The 17195-nt window shown below is 54.0% G+C and overlaps 1 protein-coding gene across 4 annotated transcripts; it reads left to right on the forward strand.

Moving 5' to 3' along the window:
* The first annotated feature begins 784 nt into the window (after positions 1-784).
* NATD1 (N-acetyltransferase domain containing 1) lies at positions 785-13245 on the forward strand. Of its 4 annotated transcripts, XM_076052854.1 has the most exons (5): positions 785-1478; positions 2421-2495; positions 5876-6012; positions 8611-8729; positions 9446-13245. In XM_076052854.1, exons 3-5 carry the CDS (start codon positions 5910-5912, stop codon positions 9560-9562), a joined length of 339 nt encoding a protein of 112 aa, XP_075908969.1. In that variant the 5' UTR covers positions 785-1478; positions 2421-2495; positions 5876-5909; the 3' UTR covers positions 9563-13245. The 4 variants fall into 4 exon arrangements, with proteins under 4 accessions (XP_075908969.1, XP_032832046.1, XP_032832044.1 ...); XM_032976155.2 differs by lacking the exon at positions 2421-2495 and having other exon boundaries at positions 785-1500; XM_032976153.2 differs by lacking the exon at positions 2421-2495 and having other exon boundaries at positions 786-1478.
* Positions 13246-17195: the final 3950 nt, after the last annotated feature.

Below are 17195 nucleotides of genomic sequence, written 5' to 3' on the forward strand. Positions count from 1 at the left end.
GACGAGACTGTCTGGAGGACAGCGCTGGAGCGAACAAAGGTCGCCATCTGAGCGATCTGAGCGTGGCTTTGTTCGCTCCAGCGCTGTCCTCCAGACAGTCTCGTCTCTTCACCTGATGAAGGCCGCTTGTGTTGTGGCCGAAACGTCGTGAGAATTTTATTGTGTTATTTTATTTTATCAATTTATTATTTTATTCTCATTCTACGTGACTTTACCAAAAGAATCAAAGAATATGTTTCAACACTAAATGCAAGCTTGGGCAAGGCGGAAAAACAACAACAACAAAATAGTCCCAGACCACACCTAAGACAACAACAAAATAGTCCCTTGATACAATTGCACGCCAATCTTGGCGCTACGGGATATTTTGTTTTAAAATTTAAAAAAATGAATATTTCCGATAAGGGAGGAAACACAATATTTGTTTTTTTTTTCAAAACGTCGTCTGCTTTGGTTCAAGGCTGCCGATGAAACACTGAATGTCAAAGCCGGCTCGGAGTTTCGCTTGATTGATTGTGCTGAGACAATGCGGGGATTTGTGCTCGTGTTGAACCAATCGGCGCTGGAAAACTTCAGCACCTGCAACGAGGGAGCCCGTTTGGCTGATGGGATGCGTGAAAAAAAACACTACATGTTTGTTTTTTACGTTAAGGAACATATATGGTGTATATATGTACTTGCTTGTATTTAATATGCAAATATGTAACATTTATATTAAGTAGCTTAATTAAGGGCTTTTAAACTCAATCACCAGCCCCCCCCCCCTATATATATTATTCGTTCCGTAATGGTTTCGCCCAGGCCCGGTCACGTGGTCCGCCAGCTGATCACCGCCGCTGTCCCCGCTGAGTCGCCCAGCCCGGGACGAAGAGGAGGACGAGGAGAGAGAGGAGGAGGAGGAGAGAGACGAGGAGAGAGGAGGAGGAGAGAGAAGGAGGAGAGAGAAGGAGAGAGAGGAGGTGGTGAGAGGAGGACAACTGCGCGAGACGGGAGGAAGAGGAGAGAGGAGGAGGCGGAGAGGACGATATACGCGGGACGGGAGGAGGAGAGAGGAGGAGGAGAAAGGAGGAGGAGAGAGGAGGAGGAGGAGGAGAAAGGACGAGGAGGAGAGGAGGAGGAGGAGAGAGAAGGAGAGAGGAGGAGGATCATCATCATCACGGCTTTGTTCGTCCCAGCCGCGAACCAAGAGACAGAAACGCGACGCACACAACACACACCGGCCCTGCCGCCCTGCGTCTTCATCACCATCACCGTCGCCACCACCACCACCACCAAACAACAAACACCGCCCCGTGCTGTTGGGTCGGACTGCACGGAGCGGGCCGGGCCGGGTCGAATCGGATCCGGTTGGGCGGGATCCCCCGGGGGAGGGTTTGGGTGAGCCGAGGTCGGGGCTGAGTCGGCCCGGGGATCTCGGCTGCGCGGAACGGAACGAGCTGGGCCGAGTCACGTTTGTTCGGCTCGTCGGATTGGATCTGGTGGGTGCTCTGCTCGGGTCTGGTGAGCTCGGGTCGGGTCGGGTGGGCTCGGGTCGGGTCGGGTGGGCTCGGCTCGGGTCTGGTGAGCTCGGGTCTGTTGAGCTCGGGTCGGGTCTGGTGGGCTCGGCTCGGGTCTGGTGGGCTCGCCACGGGTCAGGTGTGCTCGACTCGGGTCTGGTGGGCTCGGGTCGGGTCGGGTGGGCTCGGCTCGGGTCTGGTGGGCTCGGGTCTGGTGGGCTCGGGTCTGGTGAGCTCGGCACGGGTCTGGTGGGCTCGGCACGGGTCTGGTGGGCACGGGTCTGGTGGGCTCGGGTCTGGTGGGCTCCGCTCGGGTCTGGTGGGCTCCGCTCGGGTCTGGTGGGCTCGGCACGGGTCAGGTGGGCTCGGCTCGGGTCTGGTGGGCTCGCCACGGGTCAGGTGTGCTCGGCTCGGGTCTGGTGTGCTCGACTCGGGTCTGATGGGCTCGGCTCGGGTCTGGTGGGCTCGGGTCTGGTGGGCTCGGGTCTGGTGAGCTCGGCACGGGTCTGGTGAGCTCGGCACGGGTCAGGTGGGCACGGGTCTGGTGGGCTCGGGTCTGGTGGGCTCGGGTCTGGTGAGCTCGGCACGGGTCTGGTGGGCTCGACACGGGTCAGGTGGGCTCTCCGTGTGGACCAAACGGATCGGGTGACCTCACCTACTCGGCATCGTGCGGTGCGGACGGAGTGGCCTGGGTTAGGGTGGAGGTTGAAGGTAGTGGTCATGGTGGCAGTGGTGTGGTGATGGTGTTGTTGGATTAGACAGAGTTCGTCCTCCCGGCCTTCATCGGTGCCGCTCGCTAACAGCACTTGCCCCCCCAACAGTCTGTTAAGGTTGTCTTTGGTGGTGGTGGTGGAGGGGGTTGGCCTAGTGGTTGTTGTTGATGTTGGTGGTGACTGCTGATATGTGCTGTGTGTGTGTTTGCAGGCTGAGCACTAAGTGGTTGTGACGGTGGTCGTGGTGCTCACCACCCACCCCTCGTGTGCCACAGTGCCGGCTTTCGTAGGTGCCACTCGTTCACAGCACTTGCCCCAACAGTCTGTTACAGGCTACACTGTGGGGGGGATATTTGTCTTTGTTGTGGTAGATGTGGTGATCGTGAAAACTGTCGTGTGGTAAATGTGGTTGAGGGTGAAGATGGTTGTGTGGTAGATGTGGTTGAGGGTGAAGATGGTTGTGTGGTAAATGTGGTTGAGGGTGAAGGTGGTTGTGTGGTAGATGTGGTTGAGGGTGAATGTGGTTGTGTGGTAAATGTGGTTGAGGGTGAAGGTGGTTGTGTGGTAAATGTGGTTGAGGGTGAAGGTGGTTGTGTGGTAAATGTGGTTGAGGGTGAAGGTGGTGTGTGGTAGATGTGGTTGAGGGTGAAGGTGGTTGTGTGGTAGATGTGGTTGAGGGTGAAGGTGGTTGTGTGGTAGATGTGGTTGAGAGTGAAGATGGTTGTGTGGTAGATGTGGTTGAGAGTGAAGATGGTTGTGTGGTAAATGTGGTTGAGAGTGAAGATGGTTGTGTGGTAAGAAGATGGTTGTGTGGTAGATGTGGTTGAGGGTGAAGATGGTTGTGTGGTTGAGGGTGAAGATGGTTGTGTGGTAGATGTGGTTGAGGGTGAAGATGGTTGTGTGGTAAATGTGGTTGTGTGGTAGATGTGGTTGAGGGTGAAGGTGGTTGTGTGGTAGATGTGGTTGAGGGTGAAGATGGTTGTGTGGTAGATGTGGTTGAGGGTGAAGATGGTTGTGTGGTAGATGTGGTTGAGGGTGAAGATGGTTGTGTGGTAGATGTGGGTGTGTGGTAAATGTGGTTGAGGGTGAAGGTGGTTGTGTGGTAGATGTGGTTGAGGATGAAGATGGTTGTGTGGTAAATGTGGTTGAGGGTGAAGATGGTTGTGTGGTAGATGTGGTTGAGGGTGAAAGTGGTTGTGTGGTAGATGTGGTTGAGGGTGAAGGTGGTTGTGTGGTAGATGTGGTTGAAGGTGAAGGTGGTTATGTGGTAAATGTGGTTGAGGGTGAAGGTGGTTGTGTGGTAGATGTGGTTGAAGGTGAAGGTGGTTATGTGGTAAATGTGGTTGAGGGTGAAGATGGTTGTGTGGTAGAAGTGGTTGAGGGTGAAGATGGTTGTGTGGTAGATGTGGTTGAGGGTGAAGATGGTTGTGTGGTAGATGTGGTTGAGGGTGAAGATGGTTGTGTGGTAAATGTGGTTGGGGGTGAAGGTGGTTGTGTGGTAAATGTGGTTGAGGGTGAAGATGGTTGTGTGGTAGATGTGGTTGAGGGTGAAGATGGTTGTGTGGTAGATGTAGCTGAGGGTGAAGGTGGTTGTGTGGTAGATGTGGTTGAGGGTGAAGATGGTTGTGTGGTAGATGTGGTTGAGGATGAAGATGGTTGTGTGGTAGATGTGGTTGAGGGTGAAGATGGTTTTGTGGTAGATGTGGTTGAGGATGAAGATGGTTATGTGGTAGATGTGGTTGAGGGTGAAAGTGGTTGTGTGGTAGATGTGGTTGAGGGTGAAGGTGGTTGTGTGGTAGATGTGGTTGTGTGGTAGATGTAGTTGAGGGTGAAGATGGTTGTGTGGTAGATGTGGTTGAGGGTGAAGATGGTTGTGTGGTAGATGTCGTTGAGGATGAAGATGGTTGTGTGGTAGATGTGGTTGAGGGTGAAGGTGGTTGTGTGGTTGAGGTTAAAGATGATTGTGGTGGTGTGATGACGGTTGTCTAATGCGGTGGTAGTTGTGAAGGTGGTTGCAGGGATTGTGGCTCTTATTTCCATGGAGGACAGTGTAAGGTCAATGAGGCCGTAACGTGGAAGGAGGTGATGGTGAATGGTTTGAATAACGTGATCTCACCCAAAAACGTTTATTATGAATAATATTGGTCGCGAAAGCCTACGTGTTAAACTAACTACCACTATTTTTACGTCACCAGGTTCAGGCCCCACTGAGCTGTGTAGCGCTCTTCTTTCCAGAAGCGACCCTGGCGATCACAAATGATAGCTCAACGAAGTGGTCTCATCATTATCATCATCATCGCGTGGACATTGATAGCTGCAGCAGGCGAATTCTCTAAGACGCGTGGTGACGTTGATTCTAAATGCGGAGGGAAAACACTGGAGGGTCCCGGAGAAAAATCCTCACGACCACGGGGAGAGACGCGCAGACTCCAAATATACAGCAGCAGGCGTCAGGGTTGGGATCGAACCCGCCACCTCCTGTATACCAGGCGAGGTAGTTAACATCTCCTAGCCACCGTGATGATGATGATGAGAGAGAGACACGCAAACTCCAAATATACAGCAGCAGGCATCAGGGTCGGGATCGAACCCACGTTATTGGAGTTGGTGGTGGTAGTGCTTAGTGGGTGCTAATTGTAAGTTGTTGGAGGTTGTTGTGGTTAGCGATTTGTTGTAGGTGGTGGTTACTGATAATTAGTGATTGCTGGTGGTGGTTGTTGATAATGGTAGCGGTTAGTGAATGGTGGTGTTTGGGAATTGTTGGAGGTGGTGGTTAGCGATGGTTAATGGTTGTGGTTTTTAGTGGTTGATAGCGGTGGTGATTATTGGCGTGTGGCGGTTTGTGGTGTTTAGTTGGTTGTGGTTAGCGGTTGATGGTGTTGGTTGTGGTAGTTGTTGGAGGTGGTGATAGTTAATGGAGGTGTTGATGGTGAGTGGTCGATGGTAATTCTGGTTACTGGTTGGTTGTGGTTGTTGTGCTGTGTGGTTGTGATGGTTTTGGAGGCCATGGCGAGCAATAGTGGTTGTTGTGTTTGCGCTCAACAACCACTAGGATAGAGGAGGAGGAGGGGGGAATGGTGGAGACTGGATCGTGCGTGCTGGCGGTTAGTGGTGGTTGTTGATGGTTGTCGTGGTTGTGCTGCAGGGACTGGATCGTGCGTGCTGGCGGTTAGTGGTGGTTGTTGATGGTTGTCGTGGTTGTGCTGCAGGGAGGAGTGTGGATCTGGAGGAGGAGTGTGGAGTTGTATCAGCTGATGATGGTTGTTGGAGGAGGTTCGTGAATGACTCTGCGGGGGAGTTGGGAGGCAGTCGCCCCCCTCCCAGCAACAATGGAGGGCAGAGGAGTGACGCTCGTGACAACGAGCGGAGTGCCGGGTGGCTCAAGCGCGGGGAGTTGGCACAGTTGGCCAGCCATCTCAGTCGGTCAATTCATGGCACCTGCTGGGTCTGTTCCGTGACCTCCTGCCAGCGGGCCTTCGACACTTCACGCGGCCTCAAAGTGCACCTGGCCTGGCACCGGCACTTCGTGGTGAACGGCGGTTATGTTGTGTTGCGGTTGTGCTGCGTGGCGGTGGAGGTCATTGCCGATGCGGCGTCGTACGTGCTTGGTGATGGTTAGTCGTCGTTCGGTGGTTGACGTTTGCGGTTGTGGCGGTTGTGCTGCAGGGACGACGAGGAGGAGGAGGAGGGTGACGAGGAGATGGCGGACGCGGCTTCGTACGTGCTGATGCAGGCCGAGAACGGGAGCCTCGTCAGGGTGGAGCACAACCGCAAGAAGAGGCAGTTCTTCATTCGCCTCAATGGTGAGGCCTGCGCACTCATTCCCTGTCATTCAGTCATTCATTGACTTTCACTCATGCCGGTCATTCGGTCGCTTATTCCGTCGCTTGTCAAACTCGGTCAACGGGTCACCCGTTCGCACGGCGTTCACTCGTGCCTTTTCTCACTCGTCGCACTCGTTCGTGAAGTCGCTCGGCATTTTCGCTCACCCGCACTTTCGCGCATTTATTCACTCCGTTCTTTCGGTAGTTAATTAAGTAATTTGTCTCATTGAGCCTATTCATTGATTCAGTCACTCGGTCACTTAGTCTGATTTCCGTACCTCCGATTAGCGCGATTGCCTACGTACGATGCGAAAGAAGTTCAACACACGTACACGCTACTATATACTACACTACACTAAACACTACTATGCACTATACTACTGTACACTTTGATTAGCACGCTTAGCTACATGCGATGCGAAAGAAGTTCAACATACATACACACCACTATACAGTGCACTACTATGCACTATCACACTACACTACTATACACTACAGCACTATATGCTGATTAGAACGGTTGGCTATGTACGGTGCGAAAGAAGTTAGACATAAATCCGTACTATGATACACTACACACTACACTACTATACACTCCGATTAGCACGGTTGGCTACGTACGATGTGAAGAAGTTCAACATACGTACACACCACTATACGCTGCACGACTATACTACTCTACACTACTATACACTACACGAAACACATTACACTATTATACACTACTATACACAATGCACTACTATACACTACACACGACTATACATGACTATACACTACACTACTATACACTACACTATACACTACACGAAACACATTACACTATTATACACTACTATACACAATGCACTACTATACACTACACACGACTATACATGACTATACACTACATTACTATACACTACACTATACACTACTATACACTACACTACTATACACTCCACCATATATTCATCGTGAAACTGCCGCTCGTGTCGCGGGGGCGTGGCGCCTTGTGCGCACCTCTGATGCAACCCTGCGGAGGCAAGGGGGTTAGTGGATCACAGCGAGACCTCCATCCTCGCCGGTGCGTTGGGCCCTGTGGCCAAGGGGCCAATCGATACGTGGGGATTTCTCGGTTGGATGGTGGTGGGAGCCGGGTTCTCAGCGTTTTCCACGCGGAAACAAACACACAACACATCCATCGCAAAGGGGGATTTGGTCGAGGCGGGCGGGCGGGCGGCCGGTCGGTGGCTCGGAAGGGGCAGGGAAGGCGGGAGGGAGCTGGCGCCGGCTGAGGCGGGGGGGGGGGGGCTTGCGCCTCTACCGCCCTACGTCGTAACGAAGCTGCGTTCTCAAGCGCGGCGAGTGGGGGGAGGAGGGGCAGAGTGGTTGGGCTCTCAGTTGCACCTCCGACACTGCCCAGTCATCTCCACCACAGGGGGGCGCACCGTTTGGAGAAGGCTCTTGAAACTATTTTTTTTATTTTATTTTACCAGGTAAGGCCCCGCTGAGCTAGTTCCTTTTTCAGAAGCGACCCGGCGGCAATTGACGACTCAACGAAGTGGCTCATCATGTGGACATTTTATTCTAGCCGGGGGAAAAACCTGAGGACCCGGACAGAAACACACGCGAACACGAGGAGAGACACGCAAACTCCAAATCTACAGCAGCAGGCGTCGGGCTTGGGATCGAACCCACGACCTCCTGTATACCAGGCGAGGTAGTTAACATGTCGCCGCTGTGGTTGGCCCTAAGGTTCGTGGAGCCAAACTGCGTCTTTGCCCGAATCCTTGGGCTTCCGCCCGCAAAGGCAAAGGCTCGCGGAGCGAAACGTAGGTTCCCCCCCCCCACCGCCCCCATCGTCAGGTCGTTCGGTGGCCGCCGTGGCTTGGATCCCTCCTCGCTGTGAAGGTGGCGAAGCACAGCATGGGTTGCAAAGGCTAAAGACCGTGCCTGGTGCCTCTGCTGTACCCTCCAGCTGGCGGGGAAAGGCGGCCTGGGTTCTGCACTCTTCTGCCGCTACTGCCGTGGTCGCTTGCTCTGACATTCACCCCTTGATTCCTCCACTCCCTCGATTGCGCCACGCCCGTTGAGGACTCGGTCTGCCAGACTGACCGTCTACCCAGGGGTGCCACGGTGGCGAGATGTTGACTTCCTGGCCTGGTGTGTGGAGGAGGTCGCGGGTTCGATCCCGACTTTTTGTGTGTATGCATGTTGAACTTTTTACATAACCAACTGTGCTTATTGGAATTGCGCGACCCTGACGCCGTATATATTTGGAGTTTTCGTGCCTCTCTCTCTCTCTCCCCCCGTGGTTGCGTGGATTTTTCTCCGGGTCCTCCGGTTTTTCCGTCCGCATTAAGAATCGACGTGCTTTGAGAGTATTTGCCTGCTATGCATTTCCACGCGATGCTAAACCACTTCGTTGAGCTGTCACTTGTGGCCTTGCCTGGTAAAATAAAATAATGGTCCTGTTCCGTCCCATCCACATCGCGTTCGGAGTTGCTCGCTATCAGCACTCGCCCCAACAGCCTGTGTAGGCTCCACGGGGGGAAGGGGGGGCGTGGGGAGGATCTTCACCTTTGTGCCGCACAGGTTACAGTGACCGGGCCGTGCTGCTCTACGAGTACATCGGCAAGAAGACGGTGGACCTGCAGCACACCGAGGTGCCGGACGGCTACCGAGGGCGCGGCATCGCACGCCTGCTCGCCAAGGTGCCCCGGCACAACGGCGCTTAACCCTCTCTCTCTCTGTCTCCATCTCCCGGTGAACTTTTACACGGCTGTCCCGGTGAACCCACACGGCTGTCACGGTGAAACCGACACGTCTCTCACATTTTACTCACCCAGCAAGCTGACCCAAAACTCAATGGTGAACCATGCGTGGATCATGGTATCGACTATGAAAGCCGTCCGCCGTGGTGGTGAGATGTTAACTACATCGCCTGGTATGTAGGAGTGCGTGGGTTCGATCCATGTTTATTTGGAGTTTGCGTTTCTCTCCGTGGTGAGATGTTAACTACCTCGCCTGGTATACAGGAGGTCGTGGGTTCGATCCCAACCCTGACGCCTGCTGTATATTTGGAATTTGCATGCTCTCACTCCACCTGGTCGGATGTATTTTTATCCTGGTGCCTCCGTAATTTTTTCCCTCCACATTTAGAATTGACATGCTCTAAATTTGCAAGCGATGATGATAATCCACTTGGTTGGCCAGGTCGCTTCTGACAAAATTGCTACGCAGCTCCGTGGGGCCTCACCTGGTGAAATAAAATAAAAAAAGTTTAGTTTTAAGCTTGAAATGTATTAATGTATAGAGCACTTGCCCGTTACCGGGTTACACGGGGGATCTGTGTGGATCTTTCCTCTTGTCACCCCACCCCTCCCACCCGTCCGTGCCGCCACCCCCACCGCCTCACCTCTTACCCAAGGCCTCCATGGACTTCGTGGTGGAGGAGGACCTGAAGGCGCACATCACGTGCTGGTACATCCAGAAGTTCATCAAGGACAACCCCTTACCTCAGTACCTGCAGCGGGTGCAGAACTGACGCCGCCATCGCCTCTTCCTCCCACCGCCTCGTCGCCCACGGCATCCCCCCCCCCCCCCTTCCCTCGCCTCCACCGGGGCAACGGTAACCCGGCAACTCCGACGGTGCCCGGCCGCGTCGCCCTGGTTAGCACGTCCGGTCCTCCGGTGGGCGGCGGTGAAGGGCGGCGGGGGTCGGGTGGTGGTGGTGGTGGGGGGGGGGAGCTGCCATCTCCTCGCCGGCGATGGTGCCCGAGCGTTTGCCGGGAGACGCGTGGGACTTGTGCCGCGCGTGCGATGGACAGCCCCTGCCGCCGCTGCCGAGGCGGAAAAGGCGGAACTTTGGGAAGCGCGCGGTGGCACGGTCGTTGAGGAGGAGTGCCCACCGTAGCCACACGACGGGCGGAAGGCACGGGGGCGGATGAACTTGACACCGGACGACGACGACGACGACGACGCTGCAGCCGTTTTTATTCCCGCCGCTTCGGCATCCCGGTTTCACCGCGCCGGGGGACGTCGCGGGCGCGAGGGCCCGCGGTGCGATTGCCCGGTTGCCCGCGTTGTCACGGAGAGCGGTGATCCATGGAGGGTTGTGCGTAGGCCCTCCCGGGGGGGGGGGGGGCAATGCTGTCCATAACGAGACCGAGTGTAGCGAGTCATTGGATCGGGCAGAGTGATTGATTGGCCTGTAAAAGAAAAGTTTTTGGGGTTGTGCAGAGAGACATCGAGCGAAGGATGCGTCACGGCACTGGACAGAGAGTCATTTATCTGCGCAGGGCCATATAGCTGGATGGGGCTGGGTAGATGGTCATTGGACTGGAGAGACAGTTATTGGGGTGGGCAGTTATTGTACCGGGTGGAGAGTGTTTGGATGGGTAAGAGAGTCGTTGGTTTTAGGAACACATCATGGGACTGTGCAGAGACTCATTTGGCTGTGCAGTCATTGGGCTAAGTAGAAATTGATTGGGGAAAAGTTCAGTGGAGGGAGTCACTGGGTAGAGAAGTCACGGAGCCTGGTAAAGATCTTCTTGGTTCTTTCGGTAAAGTCACGTAGAATGGAAATAAAAAAATAAAAATAAAACATAATAAAATAAAATTCTCACGACGTTTCGGCCACAACACAAGCAGCCTTCTTCAGGTGAAGGAACAGAACTGTCGGGACGACAGCGCTTCAATGAACACTGCTAAGCTTGGCAGCGTCGTTTAAGCTGGGTGGGAGGAGCAGAGCGCCTTGACAAAGGAGTTTACATATCAACAGAAGAATTTAGCATTGAAGTAGCTGTGTTAATGTGTTGGATTAGCAGGGTGTTAAAGTCAGAAATTAGCATGTAACTGGGAGATTAGCATGATGTTAGTGTGAGGGATTAGCATGTAACTGGTCACGGAAGTAGCTATGTTAAAGTCAGAGTTTACATATCAACAGAGGCATTTAGTATATTGACGCTAAAGAACTGCAACTACCCAACTATCATACAATAAGCCGATGTGAAAGAACTACGTGTAAACTACATCAATATAATAAATGTACTCAATATATTCTTCAATAGGTTGAGCTATTAACATAAAGGTGTAAAGATGTCGTGGTGTCTGGTTAGAAAGTCCGGTGGACTAGGTAAACGGCATCGTGGTGTCATGCAACTGGGCGAAGTGATTCGTCAAGGGGCCGGGTAGCGAATCGTTGGGTTGAGTCGCGCGTCATCAGACCGGGTCGCGAGTCTTTTTGGCTGCACAAAGACAAAGATCCCCGCCCCGTGTATCCTGCAAACAGACTGTTGGAGCAAGTGCAGTTAGCGAGTAGCGGCACCTACGAAGGCCGGCACGGCGCACGAAGGGGGTGGGTGGCCAACGCCACGCCCGGCCGCTTTTGTCTCCCCGGTGGCGATGTTTACGGACCGCACCAGGTACTCATTCGAGGCCGAGTCGACCTAGAGGGAGACCCCGGACCGGTTCAGATAATCGTCACCGGTGTTGGCCGTGAGCGGTAATCGAACTTGGGCCGCAGGGAGTTCGTAGTGCGGCTGCGCTACCGCTCCCCGTTTCGGGCTGCAAATGGCAGGCCGCGCCCGCGAGTTCTGCTGGAGCCAGGAGGAGTTTGAATTTGGAGGGCAAGGCCATAAAATCACTGGAGCTTCTGTGGGCTCTTGAGCTCGACACTATCGCGCGCGCTCTCTCTCTGTCTCTCGCGCTCCTCACTCTACCATCACAATCTCCGGGTTTATTTTAATGGTTGTGCCCAAAACCCCCGTTTGACGTCGTTATTACTGTCGCGAGCATGGTCCAAGCTTCGCATCCCCCCCCCACCCTCCCTCTGCCATCCTCGACTTAGTGCCTTAGTTTTTATTTATTGTCTTAGGTAGCTAGTATGTGTCCGTGTGTGTCTGTGAGTCCGTGTGTGTCCGTTTACGCGCGCACGTAAGTCCGTGCGTGCGCGTGTGTCCGCGCATCTGTAAGTCCGCGTGTCCGTGCGCGCGCGTGTTTTGCGTGTTGGATTTGTTGTGGTGCTATTTAGATTTTTTATTATTTTTTACGAGCATTGTAGTCTTTCTGGTCTGTAACCGTATTCGATGGCACGTCGTCGTCGTCGTTGTTGTAGTTCCCAAGCTTTTATTATTTGAACGTCCGCCCCGATCGTCACACCGGCGTCCACAGATCTGGCGGGTGCGAGAGGTGGGGGAGCGGCGTGTAACGCTGCAAACTCCACGGCGGGGAAACGCGATTTTCGGAGAGACGCAAAGTTCTCCCCGGGCGGAGACGACTTCCCGGAGAGACGTTTCGTCGAGTTGGGCCGCGAGCGACGGTTTGGCGTGGCCGCGCCGCGCCGCACGGCCATCCCCGGCGGCAGTCACACCGCGGTGTGATCGTCGCCGGGAGAAAATCGATTCCAAAAATGGCTTTTGACGCAGCGGCGAACGGCAGCGGCCTCCGTGGTTTGTGCGGTGCGTACGATTGGATTGCATCCATATACGTGCGTATGTACGTTGAACTTCTTTCGCACCGTACGTAGCCAGTCGTGCTAACCGTAGGTGCAATGGAAAGACAACAGACTAAACACAAAAAAGCACTTGGAAAGAAATTAGTTTTCAATCTCGACGATTTTAAAGTTTCATAGCTCCAGCAGCGCATCTGAATATCGGAAGGAAGGGCGTTTCCAGACGGCCACAGAAGCGCATCTGAAAGCGCCGCGCGTTGCGTTGACCACCGCCTTTGCTCGATGGCTTAGCCAAAAGCCGCTTGCGAGGATGACCGGAGTTTGCGTGATGATGGTTTATGCTTCTTGACGAGATCAGCGGCAAGGTATTGCGGTTCATTTGTGGCGAGCACCTTGTGTGTGTGTGTATAAGGAGTGCGATGGATCAAAGCATCACTACACCCCTATGTTATTGGTATAAATTAAATGTATTTTATTTAGGCTACACCGGAGACTTCTACTATCAATCGTGCGCAGGGCGATGGGCAAGTTGGTACATCGCAGGACCGTGTGGGGACGGTCGTCGTCCAGCAGTGGATTGGTCATGGCTGATGATATTGATGATGATGGTGATGATGGTTTGTCAGTGGAAGATGGGTCTAGCCGGGTTCAGCGGAGGGGATGTAGGCGGGCATGTTTCTAGAATTGGAATCTTTGTTGAGACCAGAGGAATCCGATGAGCTACAAAGCTTAATTTTTTTGTTTTTTTTATTACCTATCACAGATGCCCATCGACGGGGTGAGAGCGGTCCGACCGCTGCACCAGCGGCAGGGGAAACCTTTCGTCCGTGTCGTGGGCAACAATGGGGGCCCTTGAGCTTTTGTTGCAGAATGCGCGTAAGGATCCCGCACCCACCCATTAGCAAGGTTTGGCTACGTGCGGCGCGAAAGAAGTTCAACGTGCAGGAGGGGGGCGTGGGTTGGATCCCAGACCCCGACGCCTGTACGTGTGAAGTTTGCATATCTCTCTCTCTGCCCCTCTCTCCCCGTGGTTCACACGCAAAGAGTCGTTTCGTTTTTGGACATCAACCCCCCCCCCCCCCCCCCCTCCAGCCCACAAGCCATTTCGGAGACTTCAGCGCACTCCGGCTTCCGTCTTACACCCGTGTGCAGGTCAAGCACACGTGCAGCCCTTGGGACACTCCACCGCCGGACGGGCGGTTCGCCGCGCCACTCCGCGCCGGTCGCGCGCGTGCCAGTCGGCGCCGGGTCAGCGCGTGGCGTCGGTGAGGTGGCGGCGGTGGCGGCGCTGCCGCCACCGGCGGCGAGGGGGGGAGCGTAGACGCGGGAGCGTGGAAGTTGAGTACACTGACGACAACGGACGACGACAACGGACGACGACGGGATCTTCTGCGAGGGCGCCCTTCCGGGGCGTCGCGCAGGCTCGGGGAAGGGGACCGGGCTTTGGCTTAGGAGAGCCGACGCGACGGGGTGGGCGAGTTCGGAGTTGCGGGCGAATCGGCGGCCAGCGGCATTGCGGCGGGGGGGGGGGCGGGGGGGGTTCGTCTTTGTTGTGCTCGTGATCGTGCCGTGCGCCGTGCGTGTAATCGGGGGTGGGAGGGGGGGGCGGTGGTGGGGGGCAAATGGGAGGTCGAATGGGGGGGGGGGGGTGGGCGGTGAGTTTTAAAAAGGTGGAGGATCGAGATGGGGGGGTAAGTGGTAACGCTGGGGTCGTGTTTGCGGTGTCTTAGAGTGGAGTGCGTTGGTGCTAAGGGAGGATCGTTGTCCAGGAGATAAATAACGAGTTTGAACGTGCGTGCGACCTCGCCTCATTTCAACCCTTTCCCGTTCTGCTGACGTACGTGAACATCGTCACGTTTTATTCAAAATGGCGTTCCGGTGACGTGCGTGCGCGTGCGTGTACGTCCTCGGAACGGAAACGGATGACAAAATAAAATAACTTCATCGGTGACGAGGCTCCCACAAGGCCACGCGGGGAGGGGCGTGCGGGCACAGCGTTGGCGCCAAGCTGTCGTAGAGAGTGCCACGGTCGCCACGGTTCTCTGCGGCAACGTCTTTTAAAAAAACAACGTCGCCGCTGCTGTGCCTCTCTAAATAAAAGTCACGGAGAGCCGCTCGCGCGTTCCCGAGATTCGGCGACTTGCAGACAGTCCCGGAATGGCAAAGGGGTTTAATAAATCGTGATCACGACTATTTGACCGGTTGTCCGTAACACGTGCAGCCCATCGTCCCGCCTGGTTCGCTAGAATAAGGAACACTGCTGTGGGGGAAGGTCGATTGTCTTGTAGTTTTTTTTTTTTAATGCTCGTTCTCCCGTCATAGGAATGTGGAATTTCCAACACCGCTTCACGGCTGTAATACGACAATTAGCACGGTTGGCTAAGTACGGTGCGAAAGAAGTTCTCAGTACACACACACACAGACTCTCATAGTCACTCACTCGCCTACCCTCCAATTAGCACGGTTAGCTACGTATGGTTGCGAAAGAAGTTCAACACACGTACATCAGAACAGGAAATCATCGTGGGTCATTTTGGCCTCCGCCAATGCTAGGACTTGAAACGTTTTAAGAGACATCGCATGTTTTCACTGTCCTGCGGTCGCTCCGGGCGTCTTCGCGCGTCGCACGCTGCCTCCTGCCCGAGAACGGATGGGGAGGGCGAGTCGCGTATCCGTGCATCCGATGTTGAGAGTTCGCTTGGGAGTTGCCGTCGTGAAGTGCGACGACGACGACGACGACGACCCCGAGAGCGGACCAGACGCGCGTTCGGCTCCCCTCTCCGATTTGTCGCGGCTGACTACGTACCGTGCGGAAGAAGGTTCTACCCACGCACGCACGTACGAGCGGCGACGTCACACGGTGGCGATGGCGTCGTGGTCGCGGGTTAAGCTGCTCCGAAAATAAAATAAAAACACCGTATGCAATGGCAAGTGTTCTTCGGTCGTTATCACTCGGCCAACCGCACGCTCCTATCCCGGGTGCAACGCGGCATCTGCGTATCCCACTCGCCGAGGACGAGCTCTGGGCGGATATGTGAACATCGGATATGTGAACGTGAGCCAGTATTTCGGGCACAGTGTTAAGACCGCATCTCATTTCTAGCCAGATCAGCCTCCGATGTAAAAATCTTTTTTCCCTTTTCCCATTCCAATTATTTCAAGCGTACGTCATCGGAACATAATCGGAAGGTAAATTAAAGTAAAGTGACTTTATCGGGAGGGCGTGTGGGCACAGTCTGGCGCCAGCTATCTTCTAGTGGCGGTGCTGCTGCTGCGCCTCTCAAAATAAAATGAACGCCGAATCACTCCCACGTTGCGAGATTTGTTAGTGAACGGGGGACACCCACCCACCCTGCAACCTCCAGACAGTCTCGGAACGGGAAGGGGGTTAATATTTTTAATAATAAGCGTGCAGTCTGGCAGCGGCCATCGTTTTCAGGGCCTCGCGATGACGAACGATTCAGAAACTCGGGGTCAGTGACGAGTGAAACGGAGCAAAATCTCCACAATATTCGTTTTGTTTGGGTTACATCGCGTAAATATAAATGTGTCGTTTAAACCCGCCACCACCCGACACAGACAGTTATTAAGGCTTGTCACGTAAACAAAACGTGGCCAATTCGTCATTGGCACAGCACACCGGTTGTGTGTTGGAGAGCAAATGCACAACATTTACAGCCCGAGTACGACGTTTCGCCAGTAATTACAACGGCCATCATCAGGCGACAGCCAGATTTGTGGAGACATCCTTCTTCTGTTTCGATCCAACCGGCAATGGATACCCATTGTAATTTATACGCATTCAATAATTCACCCCCCCCACAACCCCGTTGCACGTGAAAGGCCTCACAAGTGACGTCATCACATCTACCCCTCTATTTAAGGAACGAAACAGGAGGATTTATCCACAAATCTGATGCCGGTTGCAATTACTGGCGAAACATCGTACTCGGGCTGTAAATGTTGTGGATTTGCTCTCCAACACACAACCGGTGGTGCTGTATTCATAGCGAATTGGCCACGTTCTGTTTACGTGACAAACCTTACCAATTTGGCTGTGTCGGGTGGTGGCGGGTTTAACAAAACATTTATATATTTACGCGATCTATCCCCCCAAAAAAACCTACATTATGAATGATATTGGTCGCGAAAGCGTACGTGTTAAACAGAAACAAAAGCTGACACGTTTTGTGCACCCACGCGCGATCAGGCTGCGCGTCGCCTGTGACACGGTATGTAACCACGGTCCGCGGGGAATGTCCACGTTTTGTCGTTTGCCCGTAGACCAATGTGTAATTTTTTTGCTATTTTGTGTGTCCAAAACAAAACGAAGAGAACGATTAAAAGTTTCTGTGTACAATGCCGGTCCGTTTGAAAATTTGCTCCGTTGAAGTCGCGAATGTCAGCGTCGCCCCTCCACCTTTTTTTTTCGTTTGATCCGAGAAACTCCTCGACATGTTCGCCGATAATAACATTCCTGCGACGGGTAACGTTGTGGCCAACGGGCCTTCTCCAGGGAGCACCAGCTGACCAAAGATGTCTTTGCGAGTTTGTTCTTCGTGCACCGCGGCCGAAGAAGTACGACCGAATAAGTCAAGGATCGCTTTTGTTGCTTCTGCTCTCACTCTGGTCCATCGCCTTGCTCGTTCCAGTAGCCCGACGGTTAACATTTGCGAACGTTTAACTTTTTACGCACCGTACGTAGCCCAACCGTTACTTAGTCGGA

The sequence above is a fragment of the Petromyzon marinus genome, chromosome 58 (genome assembly GCF_048934315.1).
Source record: "Petromyzon marinus isolate PM22_M1 ecotype Great Lakes invasive population chromosome 58, UKy_Petmar_22M1.pri1.0, whole genome shotgun sequence".
Lineage (NCBI taxonomy): Eukaryota > Metazoa > Chordata > Hyperoartia > Petromyzontiformes > Petromyzontidae > Petromyzon > Petromyzon marinus.

Excerpts from the sequence above, each read along its gene's own strand:
- NATD1 (XM_032976155.2), top strand. The coding sequence starts at position 5,910 with ATGGCGGACGCGGCTTCGTACGTGCTGATGCAGGCCGAGAACGGGAGC. Across the intron at positions 6,013-8,610 it reads GTTCTTCATTCGCCTCAATG|GTTACAGTGACCGGGCCGTG; the intron begins GTGAGGCCTGCG and ends TGTGCCGCACAG. Across the intron at positions 8,730-9,445 it reads TCGCACGCCTGCTCGCCAAG|GCCTCCATGGACTTCGTGGT; the intron begins GTGCCCCGGCAC and ends CTCTTACCCAAG.